Source organism: Typopeltis vanoorti, chromosome 16 (assembly GCF_054136105.1).
Source record: "Typopeltis vanoorti isolate ZY-2024b chromosome 16, IOZ_Tvanoo_1.0, whole genome shotgun sequence".
Classification (NCBI taxonomy): Eukaryota; Metazoa; Arthropoda; class Arachnida; order Uropygi; family Thelyphonidae; genus Typopeltis; species Typopeltis vanoorti.
In genome coordinates, this window is record NC_143564.1 from 42551017 (window position 1) to 42572571 (window position 21555).

General features: G+C 35.2%; 1 protein-coding gene across 1 annotated transcript in view; it reads left to right on the top strand.

Moving 5' to 3' along the window:
- The window catches only part of Pgm2a (phosphoglucomutase 2), a 302858-nt gene that overhangs the window by 105509 nt on the left and 175794 nt on the right, over positions 1–21555 (top strand). The window contains exon 7 of the mRNA XM_090406595.1: positions 19740–19929. Within this exon, the coding sequence (XP_090262721.1) occupies positions 19740–19929 (190 nt within the window). The remainder of the gene's footprint in view (positions 1–19739; positions 19930–21555) is intronic.

Genomic DNA, 21555 nt, shown 5'->3' on the forward strand with positions numbered 1-21555 from the left:
ATTCTCTCATGTTTAAAACTGCTGTCTTGAAATAATCTTTGTTAATGAGGCATTGTTTTCTTGGCGATATTGAGACAAGTTTGGGAAATGAACTAAAGTTCCCCTCTCTAAATCTTCAGCGAACAGAATCAATTTCTTTTCAAACGAAATAACTTCCTCTAGCATTGAAAATGCAGTATTTTCCTTGCCTTGTAAGTTACGATTGAGCTGATTCAGTTGTGATGTAACGTCCACCATAAAGTACAATTTTTGCAACCACTGATCTTCTGTTAATTCTGAATATTGAACATCCTTGTTGTCGAGGAATAGTTTGATTTCATTTATGCAAGATGCAAAACGCTTTAACATGTTGTCTCTGGAAAGCCATAGAACCCTGTTGTACTGGAGAAGATCTGAATACTCGCTCTCCATTTCACTTAGCAACTCTTTAAATTGTCGATGGTTAAGTCCCCTTGCTATAATGGTGTTGGTAATCTTAATTACCAATTCCATAATTTTACCAATTTCTTCTGTAAATGTTTGTGCACAGAGTGCTTCCTGGTGGAGTATACAATGGAAAGTAATCACTTCATGATTAATTTTTCCTTTTAAAATTGAAACAAAATCCTTTTTCGCTCCCATCATACGTTTTACATAATCAGTTGCAGTTGACACAATTTTGAGTGGGATATGATTTTTTTCCATGCATTCAAGGACGGCATTTGCTATGTCCTCTCCATGCGTTTGGACCTTGAGTGGCAATAATCCCAGAAGTTCTTCTCTTGGACTCTCTTGGAACCCTGTTGTACTGGAGAAGATCTGAATACTCGCTCTCCATTTCACTTAGCAACTCTTTAAATTGTCGATGGTTAAGTCCCCTTGCTATAATGGTGTTGGTAATCTTAATTACCAATTCCATAATTTTACCAATTTCTTCTGTAAATGTTTGTGCACAGAGTGCTTCCTGGTGGAGTATACAATGGAAAGTAATCACTTCATGATTAATTTTTCCTTTTAAAATTGAAATAAAATCCTTTTTCGCTCCCATCATACGTTTTACATAATCAGTTGCAGTTGACACAATTTTGAGTGGGATATGATTTTTTTCCATGCATTCAAGGACGGCATTTGCTATGTCCTCTCCATGCGTTTGGACCTTGAGTGGCAATAATCCCAGAAGTTCTTCTCTTGGACTCTCAGATAATACATACCGCACAAAAAGGGAAACTTGGGCTGTGTCTTTGATGTTGCAAGATTCATCTACTGCAATTGATATAGCTGAAGCTAATTTAATGTCTTCGACTTGTTGGTTGGTCACATTTGAGGACATTGTAACTGTCCTGTCTGCTACTGTCTTGGCAGATCATGGTATTTTTTAAATTTTATTTAAAATCTCTGCATTGTTTTTGAAATCCTGAAAAAGTTCTTCAGATGCATTAACAAAACAACATTTTATGTATTCACCATCTCTAAATGGTTTCCCTCTCTTAGCGATCTCCTGACTCACTGTGAAGCTTGCAATATTAACATCATTGGCAGACTCTCTCCAATAATTAAATACAGAACTTGATTTTTCAACATTTTTCTGAAGTTCTTCAACTACTCTCTTTCTTTTGTCACCGACAGGATATTTTCTGGCAAATATGGCATGTTTTGTTGTGAAGTGTCTCTCCAAATTTGACTTTTTGTTGTGCGCCAGTTTTTCTTGGCAAATAAGACAGGTTGGAAGACCATATGAGTTAGAGATAAATGCAAAAGATTCAGTCCATTCAGTTTTAAAGTCACAATGCTCATCTGTTGTTTTTCTTAGTTTTTTCTTCGTAGCCATGTTGAAAAGCATAACACATTATATAAATGCATTATATAAAAAGAACTAAGTGATTATTCAAAATAATAAATGAAATAATTCGAAAATATAATAAAAATAAATCTCACCAGTAATACATTTTATCGTAACAGTTGCACATGAAATAAAACACGGCATGGTCAATCGCAACCATCAACATATCTAAATATAATAAAAGCAATATTATATATATATTTAAAATAATTGCCTTTATAATAATAATTGCCAGGTTGCCTTTATCACCTTAATGCAGTTTCTGGATGCACCCAGCCAAAAGAGAATACTAAGTTGCAGAAACAGCTAAGCGACACGGACTCTGCTTTCACATTTCGCCATTGCCAACATTGCCTTGCCCAGTAGAGGCTCACTTATTAGTCACTTTGTTGCTTTGCAAATGACCTCAGATGTCGAGGCACCCTAAAACCTAAATCTAATTATTCACTTTGTTTGGCTGCCCTGCCTACCATGTGCTCAACCATTCCCTCCACTCCCTCTGTATACCCCTCTAGGTCCCCCCCCCCACCGACATCGCACATCTTAGTGCCACAAAGTTTTGCAAGACCTATAAAACAAATGAAATCACCATTATGTGAATAAAATCCTTTAAAAATTTTATAAATGAAACTATGATAGTTTTATTTTCAATTTCAATTTTACTTCAGAGCCACATGTATGTACCTAAAGAGCCTCATGTGGCTCGCGAGCTGCAGTTTGCCGACCCCTGATATAACAGTATACGTTGTCTTTCCCTAAAAATTGACAGTTATGTATCACCAACTTAAAAGTTTATCTACAAGAATAGCATATATATCATATCTTTGGTCACTGATTGCCCATCTGCCATAGTAGTTTGTTTCCTCTCACGGTTGCACTATATTGTTGGCATTCAACTATTGCATAGGATTCTTTTGTTCATATTTCATATGTCAAGCCATCTGTAATTCATTGTTGCACTGAGGTATCATCCTACTAGACACGATGCAGTAAAAGAATTTTTGTCTATAAATCATTTATGGAAATAATATTGTGGTCCTTATAATAATGAAGATGGCATTACAAGAAAAGGTTTTATAGTGATTCATATGCTGAAATAGTTTAGCCATGTAAATTAAATGTGTCTAAAGAAGAATTTCAAGTGATACATCAAGCAAAGTACAAGTATCCTGTCCTACTAAAGGCTGCCAAATTTTGTCTCCATTTCTGAAGTGAAGACAACTGAGATAGACAACAGTATTGATGAAAATATTGTTTAAAAAAAATAAAAGAATGGTCTTACCCATTTGAAAAACAGCTTTCTCTGATACCTTTTGCAGGTACTTCTGGTTTCATATTATTAGATGCTAACTTACAAGATTGTAAGAAAGTGAAGTTTTTTTATTAGCTCTTGGTTTCAGAAAATATATTTGAAATAATAGTAGAGTAAATTAATTTGTATGCAATTCATGTACTATCAAAAAGATTTTACTACACTTGATTGAGTGGACTCCCACAATTAAAAATGAGATAAAGATTGTGAGGATTGTGACTTATCCTTTAAAATTACAAAAACAGGAGTGACATGAGCTGCAAAAGTAATAAGGCAAACAGTTGACCATGAGGCAAAATTATCAGGTCAGTTATAAAAAAAAGTTTAAAAAATTACTTAAAAATATGTATTATAAATTATTTAAATAAATGTACAGGTAGTCCTCGACTTACGACGATTCGCACTTACATCGGCCAAAATTACTATTAAAAATTCTCTAATTTAACTTTGCTGCCAGCATATATCACATTAGTTTTGGATAAGCATTGCAGCGTCGGCATTAGTCGACAAGCAAAGCCTATCACCAATACGCAATAGCCGCTGCTATGATTCACCACTTCTAACTTATCACAGCCTTTGGCAGGTTAGTTGCTAATCAGCAGTCGAAGTGTTCATTTCTCTCGTTGCAATTTTTGTATTTCGTCGTAACTCTATCATGTCCAGTAAGAGAAGTAATACTACTACTGATTATAATTCCAACATAAAAAAGAAGGCGAGGAAAGCTTTAAGTTTAGATGTTAAAATGAAGGTGAAGCATATAACAAAGGAAAGAAAGTCGGTGAAATAGCACGAGAAGAAAAACTATCTCTTTCAACTGTTTTTCAACAATTATAAAATATAAATCAAGAATAATGGAGGCAGCTAAAGGGGCAGTTAATATGAAATGTACAATTTTAACGAAAAAAGAGAAGGGCCAATTCATGAAATGGAGAAGCTTTTAATGATGTGAATAGATGATCAGATCAACAAGAATATTCTTCCGTTTGTTTACGATTCAAACAAAAGCACGCTGCCTATTTGACAATTTTGAGGAAACAACAAGAAGATAAATATGGCGAGCATACATTTAATTCTAGTAAAAGTTGGTTTCATTGATTCAAAAACCGATTTACACCTACATAACATATGAATAACGGGAGAAGCTGCTAGTTCCCATTTTGAAACTGACGAAATTTTCAAGAAAAATCGGAAATAAACAGATATCAAAAATGGTGATTTTTGATATGTGTTTATGTATTTTTTTCTTAAATTTTTCTTTCTTAATTTTGTATTTATGTATTTATATGATATGTGCTAATAAATAATTTATAAATGTTTATGTAAGTTTATACATTTTTAACCATTTTAAGTTAAACAGAAACCTAATTTATGAAAATATTATAACTCAAATCAAGAATTAACAGAAGTCCTCGACTTACGTCAGAATCGACTTACGACGGAGACGTTGGAATGTAACCCCGTCATAAGTCGAGGACTACCTGTATTCATTTTGTTGTATAGAATACTTTGTATGTTTCATCTTCTTGATAATAATATTTGCAATGTTATAAATATTATATGGCACATTGCAAATGGAAATTATATTCCTGTGGCTTGTATCTATATTTTTAAATTAATACTGGCAAAAAAACCACATAAAACATTAAAACAAATTTAATGAATTAACAATTAGTTTCATAAATAACTAATGTGTACTTGGTGCTTATTGTACTTCATACAATAAACACAACTATAAAGAGGTATTAACATGGAGATTTCCGATAACAAACTTATTTTTTTTATTCATTCAGCATACGATAGATGTTGAATGTAGGAATGAGTTATATGAGTATGGATCATTATTACAGGATATATAGCATATTTTGAATATGTATGTTTCTGTGGTTTAGCAGTTCTGTAGAAAGCCTCCGTTATTGTGATCACATGTTGTTTCGATAAATAATGAGTCTAATAAAATCAACAAATATAGCCCTACAAGTTTAATGTCATCAGACTTATATCATCAGAGGTACTAGCAAAAGTTATACACAAAGACTAGAAGCAATTACACATATGTTATCAGAACATCACAACTGGGACATACAAACAAGTAACCAGGGAAAAAAAAGAAATTTGCTAACTTAATTACTGTATACACATTGGAACAATGCTAGTTGTTGCTGCCCCTTTCTGTAGCATTTCATCACTACATAGATTTCTTATGTATGCTACCCAGAGTTGATTTTATTAAATTAAGCCTTGGTTTTTACACTGGGTTGAACATCTTATTATCTCACTAGTCTCCTTAAATTTGCATATATAAGTATTAAATTCTATGTACTGTATTTTTGTAAGCTGACAATTAACTTGATGGTTTTTGTTGGTGGTGTGAAAGGCCTATCCAGATTTATATGCCCGTTTTTTTTCTCAACATCTTTGATATGTTCTTTCAGATGAATTTCTTCATAACATTGTTCCAATATAACAAACACTGCAATTACAATAGATTTTATAAACTCCTGGTCTCTTCATAGATTGATGGCTGTTTTGGCGATTGTAACATAGTTGCCACTTTCTTTTTGTAGAGGTCTAAAGACAACTTTTAAGTTTATGTTTTTGTAGAACTTTGCAATTTTGTCTGTGATGCTTTTGATATAAGGTAAAGAAACTGCCTTTATAGTCATCTGTTTGTTGTTGTTGTCTTGAAGCCTGTTTATTCAATATATTCTTCAAAACCAACTAAAACTATCAAGTTAATTGTCAGCACAAAAATATGATACATAGAATTTAATACTTATGTATGCAAATTTAAGGAGGCCAGTGAGGTCATTAGATGTCCAACCCAATATAATAAAAACCAAGGCTTGATGTAAAAACCAACTCTGGGTAGTATACGTAAGAAATCTATGTGATGATGAATTGTTACAGAACATGACAGCAATAATTAGCATCGTTCCAATGTGTATACAGCAATAAAACCAAGGCTTGATATTAAATCAACTCTTGGTGGCATACATAAGAGATCTCTATATTGATGAATTACTCTGTGAGACAAAATATTCCATATTCTGTAACATTGACCTACATTCACAATAACTTGATCCTAGATTCAATGTCTGTCACATGCTGAATGAATTTAAAAACGACAGTTCGTTATTTAGAAATCATCATCATCAAATTCATGACATGTACCTATACCTACCCTCAAGGAGTGTACAGGATATCATAGTACCACATGAAAAATTTGCATCATTACTAACTTCCTATCTACAGTTTTCCTCCAAATCAACCTGTTACCTGTCAAGACTCCAACATTGTCAGATTTATATTTCTGTCTTCTAAGGGACTGTTTTACCATATCAATCCACCTATATCTTGGTCTTCCTCTGGGTCTTTTTTTTCCTGCCAACCTGGCAGATAATACTTGTTTGGTAATCTTTCCTTGCCCATTCTGTTTAAGCGACCATGCCACCTGAGATTAGCTCTGCTAACGCATTCTTGGATGCTAACAATGTCAAGTTCTTTCCTAATATCCTTGTTTTTAATATGATATTGCCATCGATGCCATCTTTTCACGCCCCTAATCTTTCTCAGGACTCATATCTGCGGTCTCTAGTCATTGGATAAGTGTTTTACTTCTAACCCATCTCTCAGATCTATAAGTTAAAATTGGTTTGAACAGGGTCTTGTATACAGCTAATTAGTGTTTTGACTAATTTCTCTCTTATTACATATAAATTTATTCAGCTGACTTCTTACCATACCAGTTTTGTTGATTCTGTTGTCTATTTCCATATTTAATTTACCATCTTCACTAAAAATCGTGCATAAGAAGCTGAAATGTTTTACTATTACTAGGTTCTCCATTCACAATGCAGTTGATATTTTCAATTCTTCTGCCTATTTTCATTGTCTTTGTGTTGTTATTGTTGACCTTCATACAATATCTATTACAGCAGTTATTCAATTTAGTCAGGGAATCTTGCAAACTTGTAGCAGATTTTATTTAGAAGTATGACATCATCTGCATAAAGCAAAGAGCTGACATTAACATCTCCAATTTTAATATCATGTTTAATACCACTTTCCTTCATAATGTGATCCATATAGATAATGAATAACAGAGGGGATAATGTACATCCTTGTCTGACACCAGATTTAACAATAAACCATCTTGCTGTACTTCATTTTTAACTGCTGACTTACAACTCAAATAAGCACTAAGTATTGTTTGATACTTAGTGCTTACTCTCCCACTGACACCATACAACTGTAGCGTTTCGAATAGCTTTTCTCTTGGCACCTTGTCATATGCTTTTTCCAGATCGACAAAAGTTAAATACAGATCTTTGTTGTATTCCCATGCTTTCTCAACTATTTGTCGTAAAGTGAAGATCTGATCCATCCTGACAGCCTCTATTTGGCCTGAATCCAGCTTGTTCTTCACCAAGCTTTTCTTCCACAATTCTTCTCAACCGTTTCTCAGGTATACTTGCATAGATCTTGCCAGGAACACTCAGTAGGGAAATACCTCTGTAATTCTCACATTCAGTTTTATTTCCCTTTTTATATATGGGTACTATGAGAGCTCTACTCCAGTCATCTGGAAATTGCCCCTATGCCCAGGCCTTTTGAACTATGCAGTGCAGCCACTGTAAGACTTTTATACCACCATACTTCAGCATTTTTGGCTGAATATCATCTATTCCTGCTGCCTTTCCACATTTCAAGCCTTTGATGGCTTTTCTACGTCAAGTATGAATATGTATTTCTGACTGTGAGCCGGTTGAGTGTTTTTTTACCACTGTGCTATCACTGCTTGTTTCATTTAGCAATTTTTCGAAGTAATTACTCCATACTTTAAGGATATCTTTTTCTGGATATCCTTGAAGGGATCTGGTGTATACCAGGTCCCTTGCAGCTGTAAGCTGTCCTACTTTGGCCAAACAGGCAGGACAGCGAATATCAGAATTTCAGAACAGAAGGACTACATCCGTTTTCACCAGTATACCCACTCTGGTCTTGCAGACCATGTTCTGGATGCACGCCACAGAATATGGTGGAAGAAAGCCGCAATAATACACCGTAGCAAGTTCAAATTTGAAAGACTTTTCATGGAATCAGCCCTAAGAAACATGCCAAACCTCAACAAATTTGGTTGCATGAGACTGCCCCAAATTTGGGAGACATACATCAGCAGACCTTCCACCCAACGGCCAAGAATATCTACATAGCCTAATAGGGGACACCATCAGGACTTTTAGGAGAAACTATAGCTTTCTTTGTTCTGTTTCTCTTCCCTCCTCCCATGACCCCCTCTGAAATTTTTTGTCTTTTTTCTTGTGATTTTCTGCTCCTCCTCCTGTAATTCTTTTTTTTTTTTTTTTTTTTTTGCCATTTCCTTTGTTTCATAGGAATGGAATGAAATGGGAGGCCAGTATCTCTTTACTAAACTTGTTATAGTGAACCTTACACTATAATAAACTGGTTATGATTCCCAGGGAGGGAGGGGTCACTATAAAGCAAGCATCCACTGTGCTTTAAGTGATAACACAAAGGAGAATATCACATTTCAAATTATTTTTGATTTCTTCAGCTATGCTTTCATAATACTATTATTGTCATTTTATGAGATGGATATATTAAGTTTTTCTGCTTTTTGTGAACACTGAGCAATTTTTATCATACCTTGAAAGGAAAGCAGATCAGCCTGATTAATTTCAATATGCTGAATGTAAATTAAATTATGAGATTAAACTTGTCCTGTCATCTCCTCCCCTCATTTCTTTAGGAATCAAATTGCATTTTACATGAACTTATACATCATCATCAAATTTCTGACATTTATCCTCAATCTGTTGTCTATCAAAGCTACAACATTGTCAGATCTTATATTTATACATATATCTTCTAAGGCACTTTTTACCGTATCAATCCACCTATATCTTGGTCTTCCTCTGGGTCTTTTTCCTGCCAACCTGGCAGAGAATACTTGTTTGGCTAATCTTTCCTCGCCCATTCTGTTTAAGTGACCATAACACCTGAGATTAGCTCTGCTAATGCATTCCTGGATGCTGACAATGTCAAGTTCTTTCCTGATATCCTCGTTTTTAATATGATATTGCTATTGATGCCATCTGTTCACGCCCCTATTCTTTCTCAGGACTCTCATATCTATGGTCTCTAGTCTTTGGTCAAGTGTTTTACTTCTGACCCAGCTCTCAGATCCATAAGTTAAAATTGGTTTGAACACTGTCTTGCATACAGCTAATTTAGTGTTTTGACTAATTTCTCTCTTATTCCATATAAATTTATTCAGTTGACTTCCTACCATACCAGCTTTGTTGATTCTGTTTTCTATTTCCATATTTAATTTACCATCTTCACTAAAAATCGTGCCTAAGTAGCTGAAATGTATTACTTGTTCTATAGGTTCTCCATTCACAATACAGCTGATTTTTTCAATGCTTCTGCCTATTTTCATTATCTTTGTCTTGTTATTATTACTATTACTATTATTACGGGCAACTCCAGGGAGTCATTAGACTCATCGAGGGAGGCCCCAAATCCTATTCATCACAACTATCTGACATTCATACAGTATCTATCATACCTCGCCTTAAACTCATTCACTGTCACAGCATCCACTACAGACTCAGGGAGCGCATTCCACTCATTCACTACTCTAAAAGTAAAGAACCCAGCTCTAACACCTTTACTAACCACACTTTTGCCCAGTTTCCATGGATGTCCCCTAGTCCTCCCACAACCAGCCCTGTTCTCAAAAATATCTTCTGAATTAATTTTATAGAAACCCTTCAGTAATTTGAATGTCTCAATCATATCTCCCCTCCTCCGCCTATCAACCAATTTTTGCAACCCACAAATCCTCAACCTGTTCTCATACGGTTCATTCCACAGACCTGCTATCATCTTGGTCACTCGCCTCTGGATCCTCTCCACCTCCTCCCCATCAAGAAGAAACCTAGGTGACCAAATCTGAGCACAGTAGTCTAGATGGGGTCTTATCAAGGCTCGATAGAGAGGAACAATAACCTGCTTGTCTCTGCTTGTCAACGTATTCTTCAGCAACCAAGTGATTTGATGAGCTATTTTGGTCACTTTTGCAATGTGTCCCCTAAATTTCAATTCCTTATCCACCAACACTCCTAAATCTCGTGCCTCATCAATTTCCTGGAGCAGGGTTCCACCAATGCAGTAAACTGCCGCCAATCTTTTCATCCCAAAATGCATAACCTTACATTTTGCCACATTAAACTGACATCCATTCTCCTTAGCCCAGACCTCCAATCTATCCAAATCATCCTGCAAAATTTTGACGTCATCTGCATTCACTATTGCCCTACCCAACTTCGCATCATCCGCAAACAAATGTACTGTTCCTCTCAGATCATTTTCTATATCATTTATGAACAAATTAAACAGCAGTGGTCCAAGAACAGATCCTTGTGGCACACCACTAGTCACAGGCCGTCTTGTGGACTCTACTCCCGAGTAAACCACTCTCTGATATCTCTCCGTCAAACACCCTCCTATCCATCTCACCAACCCTATGTCCATTCCCATATGCTGCAATTTACTGATTAGAATTCCATGTGGAATCCTGTCAAAGGCCTTGGCAAGGTCCAGTAGAATCACCGTAAACCCATTACCCTTATCCAGTTCAGCCGTCACTGTGTTATAATACGTGAGCAAGTTACTGAGGCATGACCTACCCTTCACAAAACCATGCTGTCCCCGATACAGTATCCCATTTTCTTCTATCCAATCTTGTATTTTCCTCTTGACTATTTTCTCTAAGACCTTGACAATGATTCCTGATATGCTAATCGGTCGGTAATTTACAACAGCAGTCTTGGAACCACCTTTATGCAGTGGAACTATTTTCCCCTCTTTCCACCCGCTCGGGACTAACCCAGACCCGAGACTCAAATTAAACAAAATGGTCAAGGGTACTGACAATTCTTTAGCTGCTTCTCGTACAACACGAGCTGGTATACCATCCAATCCCACAGATGTATTGACATTGATGTTATGCAATAGACTACTCACCTCCACTTCATTAACCACAATTCCCGTATAATCTACTGGTTTATTCGTTTCTGCAATGTCACCACCTGGATGATATACTTTTGCAAAGTGCTCACTCAGTAACTCAACTATCTCAACTGATTCAGTTACCTCCCTACCATCGGCATTCTTTAAAATCAATCTGCCATGTACATTTTTTCTTTTACTTGCTACATATCTAAAAAACTGTTTAGGATTCTCTTTAGCCTGCATGGCCAATGTTCTTTCGTAATCCTTTTTTGCTTTTCTTACCACACTCGTCACCCTTCTGGCCTGCGCTTTATACCGTTCATGTGCCTGCCGGTCACCCTTCTCCTTAAATTCCCTCCATAGTTGTTTCTTTTTTTGCAACTCAAGCTTAATGGTGTTATTCATCCATTTAACTCCTACTTAATTTATTATTCGGACTCTAGGTATACAGTCAGCCATTGCTTCATGCAAGCACTTCTTAACTACCTCCCATGCACTATCAACTTCTAGTCCTTGCAGTTGTACATGCCATGGCACTGAACCAATCAAACTCCTAAGCTTGTCATACTTTCCCGCCAGATAATTCCACATGTACTCTGTCTTAATTGAAAATTCTACACCTTTAGCCACCTCCCAAGTTAAGACCCTATGATCACTCTCACCGATTGGTGGCAATGTGGTCATATTTGTTACAGCCAAATCCTCAGATGTAATTACTAGGTCAAGCACTCTCTGACCCCTAGTATTTTCCATTACATGCTGTCGCAGATAGTTATCCCTTAATAACCGCATAAAATCCAGTTCCTTCCTCCCGTGTGTCCTCTCCTCACTCCAATCAATGCGACCATAGTTGAAATCTCCCATAATAATCACCTTCCTTCCACCCATTTCTTCTATTTGCTTGTGCATACTGTCACCACCATCTTTTCCATCACCTGGTCTATAGCAGCACCCAATTGTATATTTAGTTCTGCTAGCCACAATCTCACACCAAATGGCCTCAAATGTGCTCTTTTCTCTATCCTGCAATTCAACTTCTATTCTCCTTGGCTGTAGCTCATTAGCTATCATCAACAATACTCCTCCCCCCCATTTTATTCTCTCTGTCATTCCTGAACACACTATACCCATCACATTCAATCCCACTAGTTATATCATCTACAGTCAGCCATGTTTCACTAATACCTATAACCTGTGGTCTGGAAGTGCCAACCATGGCCAAAAACTCTTCCTTCTTGTTCCTAATACTCCTAGTATTAGTGTACATGAATTTAAGACCCCCATTAGCCCCTACCCCACCTTGATGCCTTATATTAACTATCCCACTCAGATTTGTTGTCCTTATTTGCTCTGGCATATTATATTCATTCTTACATTCAACTGCCTCCATAAGGACTGTATCTCTACTCCCCCCCCCCTAACAAATCTAGTTTCCCTGAATTTGCACATCCACTACATTCAGCAACACTTTCTCAAGTCTTCTTACACTGTAACCATTCAAATGCAAGCCATCCATCTTATATAGATCCTTTTGCCCATCAAACTCACTCCACACATCCACAAATTCCACACCACTCGTCATACATAACCCACGCATAAAGTCATTTGCAATTATAGCCCTCCTTTTAAACATTTCACTGTCATACCGTGGCAAAAGACTAATCATTCTAACTCTCTCACTCTTTTCTTTTGCTACCTCAAACAATTCATTCAGGTCTTCTATCATTTCCATTTTATCTCCTTTCAAATCATTCGTACCTGCCACAACAATCATTTCTTTCACCCTTTCCGTTTGCTGTCTAATAGACGCAGTTACGTCCTTTATGGTCGCACCAGGTTGGTACGATTTTGTCAAATCCTCTACTAACACACCTCGTACTAACGAGTCTCCATACAGCACTCTATCCTTCATTTTGTTCATGTTCACATTCATACGTCTATTTTTCCTGTCATACCTTTTATTATTGCTTGGTTCATTGTCTACTTTTGTTCATGCACTCTAGCTGCTGTTTTGCTCTTTCTATCGCACTATTCAACAACGCGATCTCACTCAATGCATCTATCTCATCTTTTTTGTTCTCTGAGAAACCATTTATACTATCATTCACACTCTCACAATTTTCATGTACAACCTTGCCGTTTCTTGTCATATCCCTATTTCCTTCATTTTGAAGGTTGACAAAAATATCACACTCACGATCCGAAATACACTTCAATTCCGCATTCTCCCTACATTTTCTACACATATTCAAACCTTTATCATCATCTAACCACACTCCGACCGCACTCCGCAAAGCGTACATTTCACAGCTAGTACACTGACTCATTTCTTTTATGCTACTGTTCTTTGATAACGATGGCGAACCTTCATTACTGGCCGCCATTTTCCTACGCACAGGTGCCATATTTATCTGTAACGTGTTTTGTCAAATTAAACGTTATAACACACCAAAAATAGACGCACTAAAATACGCAAGGCAAACAAAACAAAACTACACAATATTAAGTAATTTGTATCGATAACTGAAAATGATACTTATCTTATCTGGAGCTTGCACGAACACTACTCATTACGAATTCATCTAGCGGCGACTTCCGACATAGATTATGTTATAAAACACTTTAGTACACTAACCACGTTAATAAAGCTCTAATAATATACCAAAATTAAACACTTAAGTCCATTAAATTGAATCCAAAACACCAATAAATCAACAAAAAACACAAATCTCTCAGGAGCTCTCCGATAGCACGACCGTTCACCAGCTAGCCTCGACACCAGTCCCAAAATAATTTAATCTGATCTGGAATTGATCTTTTGATAATACATCCGAATTCTAACATGTTACTTTAATTTTATTTTTGTATAGAATTCTCGATTTCTGATCTGTTGAATAACTTTTGAATCATCTAGTAACAACCCTGCATAGTACTAAAATATCTGTCGATGTCATGAGTATATGTTCTTATGGCCTTTCATTATTATTATTACTACATGACATCTCTAAGGAGTGCAAGAACTCGTCGTGGGAGGGCACACTACTCTACTTCGCTAAATTCGCTACATCCTTATTGCTGACCTTCATACCATATCTATTACAACAGCTATTCAATTTAGTCAGGAAATCTTGCAGACTTGTCGCGGATTTATTTAGAAGTATAACATCATCCGCATAAAGCAAGCAGCTGACATTAACATCTCCAATTTTGATATCTGGTTTAATACCACTTTCCTTCGTAATCTAATCCATATAGATAATGAATATGGTGATAATGTACATCCTTGTCTGACACCAGATTTAACATTAAACCATCTCCCTGTACTTCCATCAATTCTAACTGCTGACTTACAACTCAAATAAAGACTAAGTATTGCTTGATATAATGATCCACTGACACCATACAACTGCAGCGTTTTGAATAGCTTCTCTCTTGGTACCTTGTCATATGCCTTTTCCAGATCTACAAAAGTTAAATACAGATCTTTGTTATATTTCCATGATTTCTCAACTGTTTGTCATAAAGTGTATATCTGATCCTGACAGCCTCTATGTGGCCTGAATCCAGCTTGTTCCTCACCAAGCTTCTCTTCCACAGTTCTTCTCAACTGTGGAAGAGAATCTTACCAGGAACACTCAGTAGAGAAATACCTCTGTAATTCTCACAATCAGTTTTATTTCCCTTTTTATATATGGGTACTATGAGAGCTCTACTCCAATCATCTGGAATTCGTCCTTCTGTCCAGGCCCTCTGAACTATGCAGTGTAGCCACTGTAAAACTTTTATACCTCCATTCTTGAGCATTTCTACTCTAATATCATCTACTCCAGCTGTCTTTCCACATTTCAGACTTTTGATGGCTTTTCTACTTCAAGCATGGATATGTATTCCTGATTACATGCCTGGTCAGTGTTTTTTATCACTGTGCTGTCATCACTGCTAGTTTCATTTATCAATTTTTCGAAGTAATTACTCCATACATCAAGGATATCTTTTTCTCCAGTTTTGATATCACCTTTATCATCTCTAATTCCTTTTACAACACTCTTTCCTCCATTTTTGAGCTTCTTCAACAACCTCCAGAATATCTTGCCACCTTCTTGATATTTATTTTCTATTTTCTTACCAAAATTTTCCCATGACTTTTGTTTAGAGTTTTACACAGTTTTTAAGTGTTCTTACATTTGTCTCTGTATTCGCTAAGAGCACAAACTAACTTATTTGCCAGGAACATTTGATATGCTTTCTTCTTTTCCTTCACTGCCTCTTTTAACTTCCTGTGTCCACCAGGGAGTATTTTTCTACCCTTGCAGACAACCTCACCACATGCCTCTCTGGCAGAATATCAATGTTTTCTTCAGAGCTTGCCACTGAATCTCCAAGGTTTGATTTCTGTTCTCAAACTCTTTCATTTTTTATTGAATAATGTTTGTATATTTTAGTCTATAGTTCACATCTGAGAGCTGCTCAACTTTTATTCATTTTAAAACTTTCTTACAAGTCATTCTTTTCAATATGAAATTCAATTTTATCCTGCTTAAGACTAAATGGTGATCACTTTCAATTTCAAATCCTCTGTACTTGCTAGTGTCCTGCACCAGAGAGAAAACATCACTATCAACAATAATATAGTCAATGAGACTTTTCTTATTCCTTGCCTCTTCTCTCCATGTGAATTTGTGCACATTTTTATGTTGGAACATGGTGTTAGTAATAACCAGTTCATGTCCTGAGCAGAAATCCAACAAGTATTTGCCATTATTATTAGTTTTGCTCTTTTCTCCAAATTTTCCCAAAATATTTTTGTATGCCTGACAATTATTTCCTACTCTGCTATGTAGATCCCCAATAAGGACCAACTTTTCCTTTTTCATTATGTCAGTTGATTTTTCTAAAGCCTTAAAAATTCCTCCACTTCTACCTTAGGAGAACCTTCTGTGGTGCCTATGGTCCCAATTCCCTTGAGACTGCGTGGCATTCAAGAAGAGCCTCATATTTTGTGTTGAATACTATGGCTACTCCTTGTTTTCCTTGATTGTCATTGCTTGAATATAACATTTTGTATTTATTGCTCAGAAAGATCTCACCAGTTTTGGTCTTTTTTGTTTCGGTCATCCCTATTATGTCGATCTGTTACTTATCTAATTCCTCAGCTAGCTCCATTTCTTTGCCATTCAGGCTTTATGTTGATAGTACTGATCTTCAATTCTGGTGATATTGAGTTGGGGTGTGTTTTAGGATTTTACTTATGAACACATATAAAACAAATTTACTTAGTTTGAAAAGTCTTCCTTGAAATTTCTTGCTTGTAATTGTCTTTAGTGACTATTTGATCATATCCTGAGTGTAATTGTTACAAGAAATGTTCTGATGTTCATGTTTGTCACTGATTGCACAGAATTTAGGAGGAAAGGAATACAAATGTGAATGTGGAAAGTGGATGCTTTCCATATTCACGCTTTGTACACCAGCAGCATGTCCTCAGAAGGCCTCTGCAATTGTTACTTTTAACAGATCCTAAAAAGTGGGGTCTGTTTTTAGGATCTGTTATGTTTTCGGTGTAATTTAAAATGTTATCCCAAGGTAGTTTGCGTATAATATGGTTTGTTTTTACAGTATTTTTCTACTAGATTTTTTTAATGAAAATATTTGTATATTATCATGATTCAGTTATTAAATTGCTTTCCATTCCCACTGCGCTTCCATGCAGTTCATTGATACATACATATCTATGATAAAGTTCAATGTATAAATTAGGCACAGTAAGAGATTAACAACAATAACTACAATAATAAAATAGAACAATTATAACAATATACTGCAATAAAAGTAGTAAAAATACTATAAGGGTTAATTGAACACAAGCACTGTGATACCACGACAGTTGATCTGATAACTAAGACAGCTACTAAGTGGGTAGCGTATACAGGGCAGATATGCTGGACAAAGGAATGATTTGCATGATGGATGGGACGGCACAAGATTTGATCATACTACTCAGAATGGAGCACATTTTAAAACGCATGAATTGTTTATTTCTGGAATTTTCCATTTAATATTTTGGATCAGGGTTGACTGCAGAAAGTGAAACTTCAGATAAGGAGGGGGATTACTGTATTAATGAAGTCCGTTTTGGTTAATTTTTTTTTTTAATTTCAATGCCATATATAAAAAGTTGCAAAATGTATTGGTTGAATTGCTAGAGATCATAATCCTTGGGGAAATTTTATTGGAAGGTTCTTCCAAACAGCAGAGGTAGACAGGAAGATGAGAAGTTGGTTCGATAACTTTGAAGCAGAATTGCATATAAACATGAATCAGCAGCTGTTTATATTTAAACCCGTTTGGTGGAAAGTGAAGGAATGGTTACAGCAGCCAGTCTTTTAGCACCTATGAAAATACGTATGTGTAAAAAAGGCATGATATGGAAACAGCATCTCTGAGCAAGTAGGTGGGAATCTCTGAGAGACATTACGTTTATCAAGCAGGTTGGCCTCTTCTGGATAGCATCAAGCATTATCAGGTAGGTTTTTGGTGCATCACCATCCCCAAATGTGAGAACAATATTCCAAGGTTGGTTAGATTTCATCATTCTTATTGACAGTTGAATGGTTAGTCTTCTGCTCTCTAACTGACTGACTATAAGTTCAAATCCCACAATCATCATGGATATTTGCATATTATTCCATGGTAGATGAATTTCATTTTCACCCAGACTAAACCTAGCATAATGTTTTTCTCCAAATTCTGTGTATAAATGAATTAAGCAGTTTACTGTGTGCCTCCTCTGATCTTTTGATAGATTTCAGAAGAATCCCTAATAGTTTGAATATCAAGTATTCTACTTAGTTTCTTTCTCCAGAATTGATCTAAATAGTAATGAAGTTACTGTATGTCAAAATGGGGAGATAAAAAAATTAGTAGTTGAATTATATTCTCACTGTCTTAATATCGATTCTCAGAAACAATGGAGAAAGCCACTAACAGCCAACTTTTTCACTACCTTGAAGGCACACAAATTAATTAGTGATCATCAATACTCAAATGTCCAGTCAAGATCAGATTTCTCTTCTCATGCTGACTTACATCTTTAACCTTTCCTGGCACAAAACATCATATCAGTAATCTCATCAGTTTCCAAAAAAGTTGATATCTACTTCAATTCTTCAAGGACTATTGCTCACCTATATAACTCCTGATATTATATCAGGAGTTATATAGGTAATTCCCCTGATCAACCTAATTTTATAATGATATTCTTGAATTTGGGTAGTTTATCAAAAACTATCCAAAAACATGGTTCTAGCAAGTTTCTTTGCTGGATCATCAAGTAATTTATACTTGTAAAATATTCCCCTTTCCCTCTTTTACCCAAGAATAAGTATAGAGATGTCTGCATATGAAATATCTCTATGGCAGTTGAATACAAGACTTATATAGAGAGGCTTTTAGCTCCTTGTCAACTTGCCTTAGTATCCTATGGGAAGGCCACTATCCAGACTAGCTTCAAACCTTACTAAGGTTTTATGAGGGGTGGGGGGGGGGGGCTAGACCTGTAATATACTAAGAACTAAATGAAGTAATTCCTGTATACAAGTAACAAATTAGTGTATATCACAAATATTATTACAGTACTCTGAGTGAGGAATAGCTGTATGTGCTTTTTTTTTTTTTTTTCTCTTGGTCAAAAAGTAAATTATTCTTGACAAAAAATTGTATTCTTATTTTCATCCTTTACCTAAGGGTGAGCAAACCAAGTGTGTGTGTACATGAAGTATTTTCACTACTAGACTTCTTAGATATATAGAGGCTGTTGATTTCATATCAGCTTGCACTGTGATCCTGCAACATCATATTTCAGACCTGTGTATTGCCATGCATTATAGGCAGTCAATTACACAAGCCCACTTCAACATTTAATGAAGTCTTATCAATAAAAACTAGACCACCAGTGACCCAGTCTGAGTAGTAATCCTTTTGCATTATAGAATACTGGGGCATTTTGACATGAAGTCAACTGCTTCTATATACAAATAGCTTAGTCATGAAGATAATACCTTACCCAAGTAAATATATATATATATATATATATATAATTTCTTGTGAAGTATAATTTAACTATCCTAAAAATGCACGATGCTAATAAGATGAGGGAAGTCTGCTCCATATATGAACCTTTCAAAGGGTCATTCCAGTCACTTTCTCATAGGTATTGTATATGCATTTTGCTCTTTTTGTAGATATTGCATGAGTGTTGCTCCATTGAAATAATCACCATCATTCTTTCACTTTACTGTGATCTTGTAAAAGCACATTTTTCCTTATAATTTGTTGTATTTGTTCTACAAATTATTTAATTTCTTTATTTCAATAGTAAAAGTCCTTTTTGAGTTTTACTATTGAAATCACATTAAATGTGTCTATATATGTAAATTCTTGAAATTTTTTTTTTTTTTTTTTTTTTTTTTTTTTTTTTTTTTTTTTTTTTTTTTGATCCGTGTAAACTTACATTTGAAGTCAGATTTAAACAATATTTAAATAATGGATTAATTCTGTATATCCTTTCAGGGAAACAAATAAAAAATGTTCAGTAACATTTACTTTCACTGCTATGCATGGAGTGTCTCATACATATATGGTAGAAGCCTTTGATGTTTGTGGTTTCCAGCATTATGTACCAGTCAAAGAGCAGATGGATCCAGATCCTGATTTTCCTACCGTAAAATTCCCAAATCCTGAAGAAGGCAAAAGTGCACTGGTAAGGGATTTTTTTTAAAGTTTTTTATAATTAGAAAAAAAATTAGTTGTATTTATGAAGTACAACTTTTAGGTTTTGTTATTCCATTGTTCTAGATGTAAAGATTTGAAGGAGATCTGGTATTTGAGATTTTGATTAAATTTTCTCAAGTCCTCTTAGTTTGGTTAATGGATAATTTTAAAATTCAAAATTAGAGAAAACAATCTGAAATTAGCCTTTACTACTAATATGTATTAAGACACTAGTATGATGTGGTTTCAAAAATTTCATACTGAAGTATGAAATTTATGAATGCTGCCATTCATTCAGCATAAGGTGTAAGATTTCGAATGAATGAATTTCCTCTCCAGGTCTGCAATTATGGCCAGAAAACAGAGCTCCCAGCACTTTAAGGATATAAATAATTAGGTGCTATTGCATTTTTTAAACATATTATATTAATTATAATATTTTTATTATTATGAGATTACACTGTATATCCACAGTACAGTTTTAATTTATTTCAAATCATCTAGTTTCACAAGCTCTATGGTGTACTGCCTCAGCATTAGGATTATATAAAATAAAATTGTATAGGATTAACTATATCAGTAGTTTCCAACCTGTGGTCTGCAAATCCCCATTGTAACATCTGAGAGGGTGCATAAGGGGATTCATTTTTGAGAAGAAATATTTTGGGATGAACAGTCTTGACATACTACAACAAACTGTACAGACCAACTTCGATGTGCATTCAATTTGTTTACTGCATGTCGGTGTATTTTATCATTTACCACTCAAATGCATTTTCTGTTTTTTCACTGTACAGATGGAAGCATATTTAATGTCAAACATCAACCTTCACACTAACTAAAATGCAATGTTGTTTTTAATTTATTGTAACTTCACATTAAAAAAGTAGTTTTTTTTTTTTTTCCGCTGATTATATCCTTTTTTATTCATAAGACCTTTTCTAGTAATCCTAATACTAGATGCAAAAACATATGCCATAATGTAAGATAAAATTAGTAACTCCAATCCCCTCCATAAGGTCCACCATATTTTTCAAATTTAAATAGGGGTCCTCCACTTTCAAATGGTTGGAAACTGCTGAACTATGTCATTGAAAATGTGAAACACTTACGCGTAGGTTCTAATTAAAATAGCATTTTAAGCACTTTTTGCTACAGAAAGATGAATGAGTCATATCCAGTGCATTTTTTCCTTGCGTTTCGATGTGTAAATATTATATGCCAAATAACATTTTACTTATCCCTGGTTGTGTGGAAGGCTAAATTTGATTTTATGTGCTTTCTTTTTCTGCACATTTCTAATAAGTTCACAAATTTGTATTTCTCCTGACAGTCCATCTGGTTCACATAATAGCTTGAGCAGGTATAGGATATCTTGTGACGATCGTATTTAATGACAAATGAGTAATTATGCATATACAGACAGATGAGAATTAATCAGTATACTATAATTCTGTTGATTACTACATTTTGGTCATTATTATTCTTCATTGCAGAATAATAGAGGTAGGTATAGGCTGCTCATGTTTACATAGACAGAAAAAAAAAATTCATCTAAAAACCAAGATCCAAGTGTAATTTCATTTTCCATGGCTCTTTATTAATAATGAAATAC